This window comes from Parasteatoda tepidariorum, chromosome 9, assembly GCF_982258835.1.
Source record: "Parasteatoda tepidariorum strain Cologne lab strain chromosome 9, Ptep-v5.0, whole genome shotgun sequence".
Classification (NCBI taxonomy): domain Eukaryota; kingdom Metazoa; phylum Arthropoda; class Arachnida; order Araneae; family Theridiidae; genus Parasteatoda; species Parasteatoda tepidariorum.
Genome location: NC_141763.1, coordinates 76,425,690 through 76,439,925, shown reverse-complemented (window position 1 = coordinate 76,439,925; position 14,236 = coordinate 76,425,690). Strand labels below are relative to the sequence as shown.

Below are 14,236 nucleotides of genomic sequence, written 5' to 3'. Positions count from 1 at the left end.
AAACAGATTCTGTATAAAACTAGTAAAAACATTGCTCATAGAGGTCACTGCATGCAAATTAAAATTATTGTTCTAATTAAAATATAAGTATTCTAATATTAAAACTAATCTAAAATATATAACTGAAAAACATTCTTCTTTGATTGAAAAGCAAAAAATGTTCCATTCAAAAAAGTTTATAGCGTACTCTAGTGATAAAAGCAGCAGTTAAAACACTGTTAAAAAGTGTAGCCTTTTACCATGATCTCTTTTTAAATTTGTTTGTTTCTGATTCAAGTTCTTGATCGCTGCCGGCAGCGCATATGAATCTATTGACATTTTGTCAATCTTTTAACATCAAATATTTAAAAACATAACCATCAATAGAATATATATTTTTGAAAGAAAGCAAATTTCATTGTTTTCAATTTTATAATAACTTTCCAAAACTACAATCATGGCTGCTGTGTGCACCATTAATTTCGATGAATTCGGAAGACCATTCTTAATTTTAAAAGACCAAGATAAACAAAAAAGATTAACAGGAGTTGAAGCTGTCAAAGTAAAAAATTAAATTTTCTTATATCCACTTAAGTTTCTTGCCTTATATTTATTGAATCATACTCTAATTATTATTAAAATGTCGCTTAAGTTTTCATATGTGAATTATGACTAATGCTTAAATTTTCCTCTGGCTAAATTATAGTTATTCCAAAACTAAGGTCAAATATAAAATAAGCATTAATTTTTAACCATACATGTGCTTGTTAAGTTATATCTTCCTATTAAATAATGCTACGAAGTAATATTTAGTCTGACTTAAATCTTCCCCAACCCTTACTTCTAATAGAATTTGTAATTAAAGTTTTGCAGTAATGATCAATTTGTCTACTGTATTTCCTTATAAAATTTTAAAGTGCATTGTCCATTAAATCAGGATTGGGTTTTAGAAGTCAAATATCTCATGCAGAAGTCATGATATCACAACGCAGGTGGTGTCTTTGTTAGTTCATTTCAATAATAGCCCGCCGAAGAGCTAAAATTTTAACTTTTGAAAATGTTAAAATTTCTGGAAATATTCAAATTCGATAACTGTTCATGTCTATTGTTAAGTCACCAAATGCTGTTTGAATTAGTGAAAATTTAAAATATAGATATTAAATGCAGTCTTAACTTTTTTTTCGCAACTATTTCTTAGATATATATAAGTAGCTTTTGAAATGGTAACAAATGTTATTTAATGGAATTTGGGTGGCTTAAACTATGAAAATAGAACTTTAGACTAGAAATATTTTTATTTCAAAGTAGTAATATTAACTTAAAATGTTGTTGTAAGGTTTTGATTGTTTTAATATCATTTACATCACACTAAAATTAGAAAAATATCAAAAAATTAAAATATCATGTTTCCATAGTATTTCATCTTCATGTGTTTCCACACTTAAATACCACCTATAACATAGCAGCCCTCATTCCAAATTTTGTTACAATAAAGTTAATCTCTATCATTTACTTAGTTAGGCTTTTCATTGTTTGGCGCATAAGGCATCCAGCTTACTTATTCATCTACAGGTCTTTCGCTTGGAATCTTGCTTTGTTTTGGTCATCTAGGTGTTTTCTCTTTTCAAATCATATTGATTTTATACTGCCAGGTTATTCTAAGTCTTGGGATATTTCCGTATCATGAACTGTTACTCGGAATTCCAATTTCAATCGCCAAGGTGCCAAATAGATAACTTGCAAATTTTTAAAAAAAAAAAACATGTTATAGATGTTTGCCTGGGGGTGGCTACGCGTTACACCTTTCAAGTTGGTCCCTTTCTGTGATGTTTTTTCTTTTTAGTTTCTTACGACAAACTGCCCGTAAGTTGCACAGACTTGGTGATTATTCTGCCACAGTTCATAATATGGATATCTTCCTCTTGGTCTTCCCCTATTTCTCTTGTCACTATTAAAATATGTCCCGTTTATTTCCAAATTTTTCTATTGATTTATCTTCATTTTTGTGCTAAAATAATCGATAAATTTGATTTCCAGGCAGTAATACCCATTAAACTTAGGAAAGAAATCATTTGTAGCTTAAATTTTGAAAGTATAAAAATCTGTTGTTACTTAATGATTGTAACAAAAGCAGGCGCCAATATGTAAATATCCTCATTAGTTAGCAATTTGGCTCTAATGGTTGATGAAAAGTTAGTATAACATATTTGGTACAAATGCTAAAATCTAAATCTTCCCAGGATCCATATATGGAGCAGTTGTATAAAATTTAATAATTTAAATTTTTTTCTGCAAAACAGGCTGAACCATAAGGAATTTCAAGAGTCATTTTGTTTTAGTTGAGTGCAGTTACAGCTACAATTATACTTTCTAGATTTAGTTCTTAAATAGAGTGCATATCATTTTTAAAAAGTGTTTTTTTTTTTGTTTTATGTTTTTTTAAAGTCCTCAAAGGTGCTTTTTTTATTTGGGGTTTCTAAAAAGTGTTTAATTTTCCATCTTTTAGGGAGAGATTTTTTCTTCTTTGTCTTCTCAATTGTCATTCTAAATTACAATAAATTCACGATTTTCATAATTTTCTCTGCAATATTTATTAGAAACTAGTTAGTATTTTATTGTGATTGTGTTAAGTTTTTGAATTTTATTGATTTTATGTTTATAAATTATGAACTTAAAACAATAAAAAAAAAAAAATTTTTTTTTTTTGTTCCTGCATAGATCCTATTATTATTATTTTTTGGAAAGTGATTACAAATATATTTGAGTGCTTAAAAAGTGCTTATTTTTTGTTGAAATATCTGGCTACACATCTTGTTAAAGTTAACTAATTTTCTTTAGAATTTTCAATTTAGTCCTGTCAGTCTACATGTATATATATATATTCCACCTGCAGGTGTTGTCTTTGTTTTTCTTTATGTGAATTATATCTGTGTTTCATAACATGTAAATTAAAAAAAAAAAAACATTTTTCTTCCTTTTCTAGACTCATATCTATGCTGGAAAAAGTGTAGCAAACACTTTGCGTACTTCTTTGGGCCCTAAAGGTACTGTAGTTGTGCATTTTTTTTTATCTTGATTTGTATTTTATTTTTCAATTTATAATGGCTAAAATATATATCAGTAAACTAAAAAATATATATTTGAGTACAATGAGATGTATAGTTATTAGCGAAATTACTATTTCATTTCTTTTAAAAATGAATTATTTGCATGTATTATTAATAGTTAAAGCATTTTTTTTCTATCTCTACAATCTTATATAATTCAATTCTTCCAGAAAAAATTTTATTATCATTAATTAACAATAATATCTTTTAAAAATTAAATGATTAAGCATTTGACTACATACGTAATAAAAAACAGACCATCTGGAATTACTTTTGATCTAATGATTGGATCTTCATGTTCTAGGACTCAAGAGGGTGCCTTCAAATATGCTAATTAATTATTGCAGGCAATATTTTAAGTTATCAAACCAGACACTAAAACATATTTTCTCGGAATAACCATACCTTTTACTTGATGGATTTCAATTTCTGGGCCCCTAAGTATAGAGAGAACTGCAAGCAATCAATTATTCAGGGTGGTCCATTTTTTATTTTAGGCTCTGTAAATATTAAATATCTAAAACACATTTATAGGAGTTTTTCACAAATATAAAATTAAAGGTAGTAATACTTAAAATAAAGATTGCTTTAAGATATTTTTTATTCGCTAAATATATTAGTATAAAAAATTCCTGTATCTTTTCATTATTATAAGTCATTTTTTTGGAAATTTTTAGGTCTAGATAAGTTAATGGTTTCACCTGATGGTGATGTAACTGTAACTAATGATGGAGCAACTATTCTCAAAATGATGGATGTTGATCACCAAATTGCAAAGCTTTTTGTGGAACTATCCCAATCGCAAGATGATGAAATTGGTGATGGCACTACCGGTGTTGTAGTTCTTGCAGGTAACAAATATGAGTTCCATTTTTGTTTGTTTATTTAGCTAAATTTATTGTTCCATTATAGCTTTGTTTCTGTGATTACAGGGTTCCCACGGTCCTTGGAAAGTCCTTGAATTTTTTTTGTTGCTAAATTTAGGTCCTTGAAAGTGCTTGAAAAACGTCTTAGGTCCTTGAAAAACTTGATAGGTCCTTGAATTTGTCCAATACTGCTGGCGGCCCTTTTTATGAAACACCCGCGGATCTTTCTCGTTCTTTCTGTTTTGTTCCCGAGCTCTCTCACGTGGTTTTTAACGCCACCGTTTCTAACCGGGCCTAGCGTCTTGGTGTCTGCCAAGCGCGCGGAGCACAACAGACAATCAATGCGTTCGGGGCGAGACTCCACTTCATCTTCTGTCACATATGCTTAGATCTTCTTTTTTCTTATCGAAACTGGAATACTCTCGAATTTCGTAACAATATGTACCTTGTAGTTTTCAATAAATTTGCCGTTTTACCATCCGCACTTGTCCTTACGTTTGCGTCATTTCAAAACTTTATTGTAAAGCGTATTCGCAAAGGCACAACTTCGTATTTGTTTTATGTAGTTTAACTAGTTATGCATGGGAAGTGCTATTTTAATCCCCAATGGATGGATAATCAAGCTTATAAAGAATGGATTGTATCGATGCCCGAAAAGAAGTTCAGAGCCAAGTGCCGATTATGCATGAAGGAGATCGATATCGCGAAAATGGAAGAATCTGCTCTGAAATCACACATGAAAGAAAGGTAAAACAAAAAAGCAGTCTCATGCCCTGGGTTCTCTTTTTCCAAAGACATCAACATCTAATTCATCTGGTGTAAATACTCCTTCAACATCGTGTGCCCCATGTGAAACAGAAACTTTAGTGGCCGAGGTAACATTGTCTTCTTATCTGGTCAAAAGGAATGTGCTTGATGCTGAAATTCTCTGGAGTCTGAAGTGCATCACTAGTAATTATTCATGTAACTCCTGTGAAGGGGTTAGTAAATTGTTCTCCAAAATGTTTGCTGATAGCTGAATAGCGAGACAATTTTTTTGTAGTGTCACAAAGTGAGCCTATTTGGGCTCCTTTGGATTGGCGCTATACTTCAAAGGGATTCTTATAAATGAGCTGAAGAATGTTGATTGCTACACTGTACTCTTTGATGAGACGTTAAATCAGTCTCTAAAATCTAAGCAGATGGACATTATGGTAAGGAATTGATAATAAAGTTTGCACTAAGTATCTTACCTCCCAATTTATGGGTCATGGAACTGCAGAAAATATTTTGTCCTCTTTTTACAAATGCATGGATGGTGGTTAAAAGCTCTCTAAATTACTTCAATTATCCATGGATGGACCCTATGTCAATTGGAAATTCTATTAGAAGCTTCAGTGTGAATTAAAAGAGAAATATTCCCACCAGGTCATATTCATTAGCAATTGTGGATTACACATAACGAATAATGCTTTTAAACATGGGGAAAATGGGATATGTTCCTTCTAATTTTTATTTTCAGAAAGAATTGTTGCTGCATGACATTTAGAGACGGTTGTGTAAATTATGGATGAATAATTTCAGAAACGATGTTTAATAGAGGAGAGGAGGGGGTTATGGAATAGTCATGGAATATGGAATACCTAAGATTTAGCTCTGTCTTTCATGCAGCCTTCACATGGAAATACACAGGATTAGAGGATTTCACCATTAACACCTCATTACCATTAGTTATAGATTGTGCTGAAAATGATTTTGTGAATTAATATGTAAAACCAGTAGGGTTGTTTTTAAAAAAATATTAATTTTAGTCCATAATACTTATACTCTCTTCTCTCTATATAGGCAAAGCATTTAGGTATTATATTTGAAATTAATTATTGCCACAACAAGCATTGTTGCTTCTAGTAAAATAGAAGAGAATAATTTTTAAAATTGGTCTTAGATTGAGGTCCTTGAAAATTTTGTTGAGGTCCTTGGAAAGTCCTTGAATTTCAATCTCATCATAGAGTGGGAACCCTGGATTATTATGTGCTACTGACTGATCATATTCAGCTGTAGGATTTTAAATATTTCACTGCAATTAGACTGTTGTGTTTTATTATTGCTTGTACGGTTGATAAGTAAACGCTCAGATTAAGAAGTTTAATATATTCATAGTGATGGTGTTTTTAGTTCATGCTTAAAACTGTTATTCGGTAGAATATCTATTAAGCACAATTCTATAATGAATTTTATTTGTAATGCTCCTGATAATTTTGATTTTTTTCTGTAAAAAAAGAATACTCTTATATATATTTGTTTGCATTTTAAAGTATTTTTATTTTTAAAAAATTTTTTTGAAGCAATAATATTGATCTACACTAGATATATATACACTAGATATATTGTCATGTTTTGTAGTTACACATGATTTTATTAAGTTATGTGAAATGGTCTATATAATAAAAAATTACATCTATCTAATGTGATTCTATATACCACAATTCTCCATAAACTGCATTGACTCTACAATCTCTAAACCAAAATTGATAAATTTCTTGGATTTTATTTCTAATGTTCTTAAAATATTCAATTTCTGAAAATAATAAATACTTAAGTGTTCATTTTCAAGTAGTGTTATTTAAAAATTATTTTTAAGCATTAATATTGATCTGTTCCAAATATATATACATATGCATATCTTTTTTTAGTATGTAAGTTTATGATATGATCTATAAGGCACAAAATTCTTTTTAATGCAAATCATCACGTTTCACTGTTTGTATTATAAAGATACTTTAAATCAAGAGCCTTAAAAAGGGGTTTACCTTGACCCCAGTTTAATATTTTAATGCAGTTGTATAAATTTTAAGTGTAATGTAAATCTCTTTATTATTTACATAATGTTTTCAATATTATTTATTAAGGGGCATTGCTGGAGCATGCTGAACAACTCATTGACAAAGGTATTCATCCAATAAGGATTGCTGATGGGTTTGAAATGGCTGCTAGATGTGCTATGGAGCATTTGGATAAAATAAGTGAAAGTTTCCCTGTGGATAAAAATAATTTAGAGCCTTTGATTCAAACAGCTATGACTACTCTTGGATCTAAGATGTGAGAGATGTTTTTGATCTCTTAACTAACCTGTTAGTTCTTCTGTGAATTTAATTGTTTATTTGTTGAAAGATATGTTATTGTCTATTTCTAATATTATTACTGTACATATTTAAATTAATTTTATTCCTTCTCTTAAAAGAAGTCATACTTTTATTCTATTAATAATATTTAATTTCATCTTTAATTTTTTATTAGTTAAATTGTGATCTGGCTATTTAATTAATGCCATTACTCAAATTAAATTTTTTGAAAATATTGGAAGAAAATAATTTTTCATATGTCAAATAAACTACAGATCATGCTAAATTACTAAACTTAAGGTGAATCTCATACTAAAGTTATTAGATAAATTATCTCTATTTTAAGAATTAATTTAAAAAAATAGATGATAAAAAAAAAATAATAATAAACCTCGATTATTTGAAGTTTTTAATATTTCCATTTGGGCTTATCCTGGACAGTCTGAGATTAATCGGGCTCTTTTGTACTAACAAGGAGATTAATTATAATACAGTAGGGAACCGATTATCCGAAACGATCAGGACCATCGCTATTCCGGATAACTGATTTTTCCGTTCTTCTGAATTGCTACAAAAAGCTATTTTTTTATTGTTAAACCCAACTAAAAAAGAAAAAAACTTTTATTTGGAAATAATCTTAAAAAGAAGAAAAAACGATGGAGTGATACACAGATGATGATACAATTATTTCCAAAATGATGGTAGGGTAAACGTCTTTCAAAAAAGAAAGAAAAATCTTTTGAGGAAAAAAAAAATAGCGGGAAAATTTATCAAATTTCGTTCCGGTTTTCGGATAACAGGTTCTGTACTGTACTATAAATCACACTTTCAGAAATGCTAGATTTCGGAAAGCGGCGTCTTATACATGCCATTCATTCATACTTATCGTTGTATGAATGAAATGTCTCATTATTTTATTAGCATATGGTTAATAAGTATTGAAATATTATAAAAACCTGTTTAATATAGTTCTGCTAGTACTTTAATAACATTTTGCTCAAACTCCCTTTAAAATTGTGCAACTAGTCTAAATCATTGATAACATTATTTTGTTATAATTTAAGTAAATTTAATCTGATTTAAATTCATTGTAATTTATTTCAGTGTTAATCGCTGTCATCGTCAGTTTGCTGAAATAGCTGTTCAAGCTATTCTTTCAGTTGCAGACTTTGATAGGAGAGATGTTGATTTTGAACTGATCAAAGTGGAAGGAAAAGAAGGTGCTCGACTTGAAGACACTATTCTAGTCAAGGGAGTAATTATTGATAAGTATTTCAGTCATCCTCAAATGCCCAAAGAAGTAAAGGATGCTAAAGTAGCTATTTTGACCTGCCCATTTGAACCACCTAAGCCTAAAACCAAGCATAAGTTAGATGTTACTTCTGCTGCTAGCTATCAAGAACTCATTAAATATGAACAAGACAAATTTGTAGAAATAGTTGATCAGGTAGCAGTCTAGAAATTGTTTGGTATAAAATTGTATTCCAGTAAAATTTTATTATATGTTAGTAATTTTATTCATTTTCTTAAATCCTCCACAGGTTAAAGCAACTGGCGCTAATTTAGTTATTTGTCAGTGGGGTTTTGATGATGAGGCTAATCATCTTTTGTTGAAGAAAGAACTTCCTGCTGTGCGATGGGTTGGGGGACCGGAAATTGAGGTAAGGAATTTTAATTTTTGTTCGTTTCTATTTCATGTATATTAGGTCAAAGTTGCAGTCAAACCTTGATTCAAAGAATATTTTCTCTGTCCTGGCAAAAAGGGTGCTAAAAGGCTCTCATTTATGAAATTTTTCTCTTTGATTTTGAATTCTTTGCCCTTAAAATGTTTAATATTTCCCATCCTAATCCAAGTGTGTAATTATATGTATGTATTAAGTTTTAAAAGCAAGTAGCGTTAAAGAACTAAGATCATTTTAAAGTTGATTTCCTAACATATAACTTATAATTTTTAATCTCGCAGTAAACAATAATCATTTTTTTCATATCTGTATATCTAAGGGTATTTTGCATTGATGTTTTTAATACCATACTCTTAGCAAAAATTTATATTCAATTTAACGAATTGCTTCGATTTAACGAACGAATTTGTCAGTCCCATTCAATTGTTAAATTAAGGCTCAACTGTATTTCATTTTTGAGTATTTTTTTATAAAAATTGCATTTTATCAAGTTTTTTTTTTTTTTTTTTTTTTTTTTTTTTTTTTTTTTATTATTATTATTATTATTATTTAGCTTTATGTTTGTGTTGATTTGAAATTCAGTTTTTAGTTCAAATACTTGCTATTTTTTTCTCATTCTTTGTTTTTCTTAAAATAAAAAATTATGCCTCTTTGGGGAAAACTTGTCATGTTGAATGCATATGCATGCAGTCTTTAATTTTATTTCATAAGTGATAACATCTGAAATTAGATAATTTTAAAAATTGTTTTGTTTATCCAGCTGATCGCTATTGCAACTGGGGGAAGGATTGTTCCTCGTTTTGAAGAATTGACCACTGAGAAACTCGGTAAAGCTGGAATTGTGCGAGGATTGAGTTTTGGAACAACTGAAGAAAAAATGCTTGTTATTGAAGAATGTCAAAACTCCAGAGCTGTCACAATATTTATTAGAGGAGGAAATAAAATGGTATTAATTTGTATTTTATAGGAAGTTTTTCTATTTTTATTAAAATAAATTAGATTCATTATAATATTAATTCATATTATTTTATAAACCTACCTTTATATTTTTAAAAAATTGTGTAATGGGAATTTGTTTCATTAGTTAATTCAAGTAATAAATAGTTTTAATATTATATTTCTAAGCCAGTGGAATAGCTATCAGTTAATGTAACAGAACCAGAATTCTTTTTTTCACTTAAAAGAAAAATTAGATTGTTAATTATTTAAAAAATTGTGAACATGATTAACGTACAATTTATCTTATTTTACTGACTTCATAAATAGTGTTAAATTTTTTATGAACACACTGAAAATTTTATTATTTTGAGGAACCAGAAACCTTTCTTTTACAAAGTGTTTTAATGTTCACTTTATTTGTTACATATATTAGAAGTTGTTAGTTAAATAATTTATTTTATGCAGGTTGTTGAAGAAGCTAAACGCAGTCTACATGATGCATTGTGTGTTGTTAGGAATTTAGTTAAAGACAACCGGGTTGTATATGGTGGAGGATCTGTTGAACTTGCTTGCTCTCTTGTTGTGAGTGAACAAGCTGACAAGGTTAGTATATATAATTATTTAACTTTTACTATAATTATTAACTTCTCGCTAATGGTCACCAACCCCCATAAAGTTTGGTTTAGAGTGGTTTATGCAGCATTGTATGAATGTATATTTTGACGAAAATGTCAAGCATCTGAAGTGTGACCTAGCCTTAATCATTTTAGTACGATAGGATATTGAAAAGATGGATCAAACTTAATTTCATCTTGATGGCAACAATTATATTTCACTCTGCTATGTTCATTTTGAAATGATAAAACATCACAGTGCCTTTGTTATAATTTCACAGTCATGCCACCAATTAAGAGCGGTGGGCAATCGTCACTAAGACGTTTCCCGAAATACTGACACTCGTTTAATTCTGTATGTCGATTATCCAAAATGTTCGAGTTTCTCTGAGGCGATCACTAATAAGTTGCCTGCTTTGTTCAGCACTTGTGATATTTGTTTCAGTTCTCTGTGAATCAGCATCTTTAGCTTCCCAGCAGCTATCATTGATGGGTTGTCTTTCACATTCATAATATCTTCTATTTTTTCCTGAACTCTTTGTCAATCCGTAGTAGTACCTGCTGTCAACTGCTGAGTACCATTGCCACCTTCCATTAAAGATGACAATAAATAACAACAAAGTGAAAAATAATACCAAACTGAATTATAACTTCAACATAACAATTAAAATTCAATAAATAATAAGTAAATAAAGATGGACTAAAATGTGTTTTACATGTTAACAAAGGTCTGAAAAGTATCGATTGAAGTTGAGTTGCAGTCACAAAATGCAGCAACAAATTAAAAACGTCGTTATTGATTGAATTCAGTGGTTGGTTGCAGTCAAATATCTGATTAGTTGTTAGGAGTATTGATCACTTATACCCTTTTTCTCATTGGCTAAAAATCTTCAAAACGGTCTGGCCACAATGTAAGACAACTGTATTTTATGATATATAGAAATATACTATATGCTGGTTACAAAATTTCTTTTCTTTTTTCACCGTTATTTTTTCAAAATATGATTGTTGCCACGCTTCATCTCTCCTGCTATTGTTGTGAAACATTTTTCAGAAAACATTCAATTACACTCTCATCTACCTTGAAGCTTGTATTTTTATATCTTGCAAAAGTTAATTTTGCAAGCTGATTAATTAATTGCTTCATGCAAGTTTATGATATTTAATTGAAATAAAATAAAAATATAAAATCATTTTACTTTAAATGTTACTCATTTCTTCCCTAAAACTCATGATTCTAAAGAAACATGAAAAACAGAGCAACATAAAAGAAGCAAGCCTTAAATTTAAAATTTAGTAATCTTATAGTAGCTAAAACCCAATGGTAAACGATGTTGCTGAAGCTGTTTTTTTTTTTTTTTTTTTTTTTTTTTTACTGAAAAATTACTGCACTGTGCTTTGTATTTTTATTTAAAAAATAAATAAGTTAATTTCTTTCAAGAATTTAATTTTCAATTTTATATTATGATATGCATTGGAAAATTATTTTATTTGGTGAATTCTATTATTTTATTGTAGATTGCTTCAATGGAACAGTATGCTTTCCGAGCATTCGCTGATGCCTTAGAAAATATACCTTTAGCTCTTGCTGAAAATTGTGGCTTAAATCCAATGGAAGAAGTTACTGCAATCAAAACTAGACAAATTAAGGAGAAGAATCCTTGGCTAGGCATTGATTGTATGGGTAAAGGAACTAGTGGTAAGTCTTCAAACTTATTTGTAATAATTTATGTTGTATTTAATCTGCTTTTAAAGTTTCTTTTTTTTTTTTTAAATCAATATTTTAAAACTATAAAACAGAAATGAAAGTAGCAACTGTCGATGATCCTGAAATTTTTTTTCCTTAAGAATTTTTTTTATTATACATGTTGTTACAACAGTTAATGAATTAACATCATTATGAATTAGTATTATCCTTTTGTATTGCAAAAATTGTAATGTGTATAGTAATGATACAGCTATAAATATTTATCTTAGATTAATAAACTTGTTAATATTCCAGACATTTATTTTTATTCTTCCAATAACATTTTTATATAGTATTTAATTTCAGCGTCGCTCTATTTCATAACTTAATGAGTTCCATTTTTAATGAACCAGGTCAACTGTTGTAATCCTAGTTTTTTATTTTGACCAGGATATTTTATTCAGAATTATTAAATAATCTGGTCTTTAATAATGTTTTTATAGATTTATGTCTTAACAATTGATATATCCCATTTTTTACTAACAAACAAAGCAGTCTAATGTTTTGCCAAAGAAATTTCTTCTATCGATATTTACGAGTAATAATTTAAGTTCTAAAATAATTTTTTTTAATATGCAGGTAAACAAAAAATGAATAAAGTTGTGTGAAGATTAATTAGCTAATTTATTCCAATTTATTTAAGATTCCAAAATTAAGGCCCTAAATGCAAACAAATTAAGAACCTTCGTGAGGAATTTTTGTTCGAAATATTAGTAAAGAATAATATATTTATTTATTTGCTTCAATGCTTTGTGAGAATAAAATGTTGAATAAAAATTGTTACTTTATTATGTTTCAATATGAATATATATTAATTTAATTTAATTTTGAACTAGATATGAAAGCACAGCATGTGATTGAGACCTTAACTAGTAAGAAACAACAAATCAGCTTAGCTACTCAAGTAGTGAGAATGATTCTTAAAATTGATGACATCAGAACAACTGCTGGTGAACCAGAATATTAAGAGTGCTTGTCTAAAAATTATACTTTCTTCAATTTTCTGCGGTAACAACTGGACTAATACATGCATTGCTAATACATTATTTTTTCATTCATCGCTTCTGATATACTTACAATTTCAAATATGTTGTTCATCTATACATTTTGAAAAAAATAAAATTATGCTCAAAAGATTATTTGATTTCATCTCTCTGTATGTTTTTGTATAGTTAGGGGACTAAGCCCCATGTTCCCTGCAGCTCACCAACCCTAATGATAGCTCCATAATAGTTTTTATAAAACATTTTTTCCTATGAAAGTTGAGCCTATTTTCTTAAAATGTATGTACTACATTGATTTCTTTAAATTAAATGTTTATTTTGAGTTAAATGTAGTTGATAAATAGTAGGAAAGAACTTATACTATTTCCACGAGTCGAAGATTTTAGCCCAACTTGAATATCACGAGTCAGACTCTGTGTTTAATTTTGTGTCAAATGTGAATATCACGAGTCTGGCTCGTAATCGATATTTCGGGCAAAACATGAATGTCACGTGCCATACTCTTGGTCTTCATCTCAGGCTGAGCAAAAATCCCTGAATGGGCTCTTATCGCTGCTTTATATGAATAGATATTTTATATCTTGTCTCCTAATCTTAATCGTCAGTCTGTCTCTCTTTTTCGGGTGCATATGTTAGACATGGCTTGTTCTGAATTCAGCTTAGTGCAAAGGGTTAAAATCTATGAATAAACTAATTTTTTTTTCTTTACATTTAAATTAAAGCTCTATTGTTGAAAACAAATTTGAGTTCACAATTGTTATTTAATATTTTCACCAAATAAGCTGATATGTTTAAGTACAATAGTTTAAAATGTAGTGCAATAATGTAGTACACATAGAATTACATTAAAATAAAGAAACTTTTAACTTAGAAAGTAATCAAAAACACTGTAACAGGGTTGCCACTCCTCAGGGAAAATACAGGGAATTTAAAAATCACCTAAAATAACAGGGAAAATGCAGGGAATTTTGATTTTTTCTTTACAAACTGGGAAATGCAGGGAATTTTGTTTGTACTTTTGTCTTTTAAAAAATGGTGACCACTCAAAACCTAATCTATGGGATATTTAACCATGATATTTCAGCTATAATAAACTATTTCATTTACTATAGCATTATTTAAGTATGTTCAGCTGTTTTTCTAGCAATTAAAACTAATAAATATAGTTAGCCCAATATAGCTCACACAAGAGTGCAG

At 29.0% G+C, this 14,236-nt stretch overlaps 1 protein-coding gene across 1 annotated transcript; it reads left to right on the top strand.

Moving 5' to 3' along the window:
- Positions 1-40: 40 nt before the first annotated feature.
- CCT5 (chaperonin containing TCP1 subunit 5) lies at positions 41-13,172 on the top strand. Its single transcript, XM_043045038.3, has 10 exons — positions 41-541; positions 2,963-3,023; positions 3,764-3,937; positions 6,841-7,030; positions 8,158-8,500; positions 8,595-8,714; positions 9,496-9,681; positions 10,140-10,277; positions 11,807-11,987; positions 12,872-13,172. The coding sequence occupies exons 1-10, from the start codon at positions 437-439 to the stop codon at positions 13,000-13,002; spliced, it is 1,629 nt and encodes a 542-aa protein (XP_042900972.1). The 5' UTR covers positions 41-436; the 3' UTR covers positions 13,003-13,172.
- Positions 13,173-14,236: the final 1,064 nt, after the last annotated feature.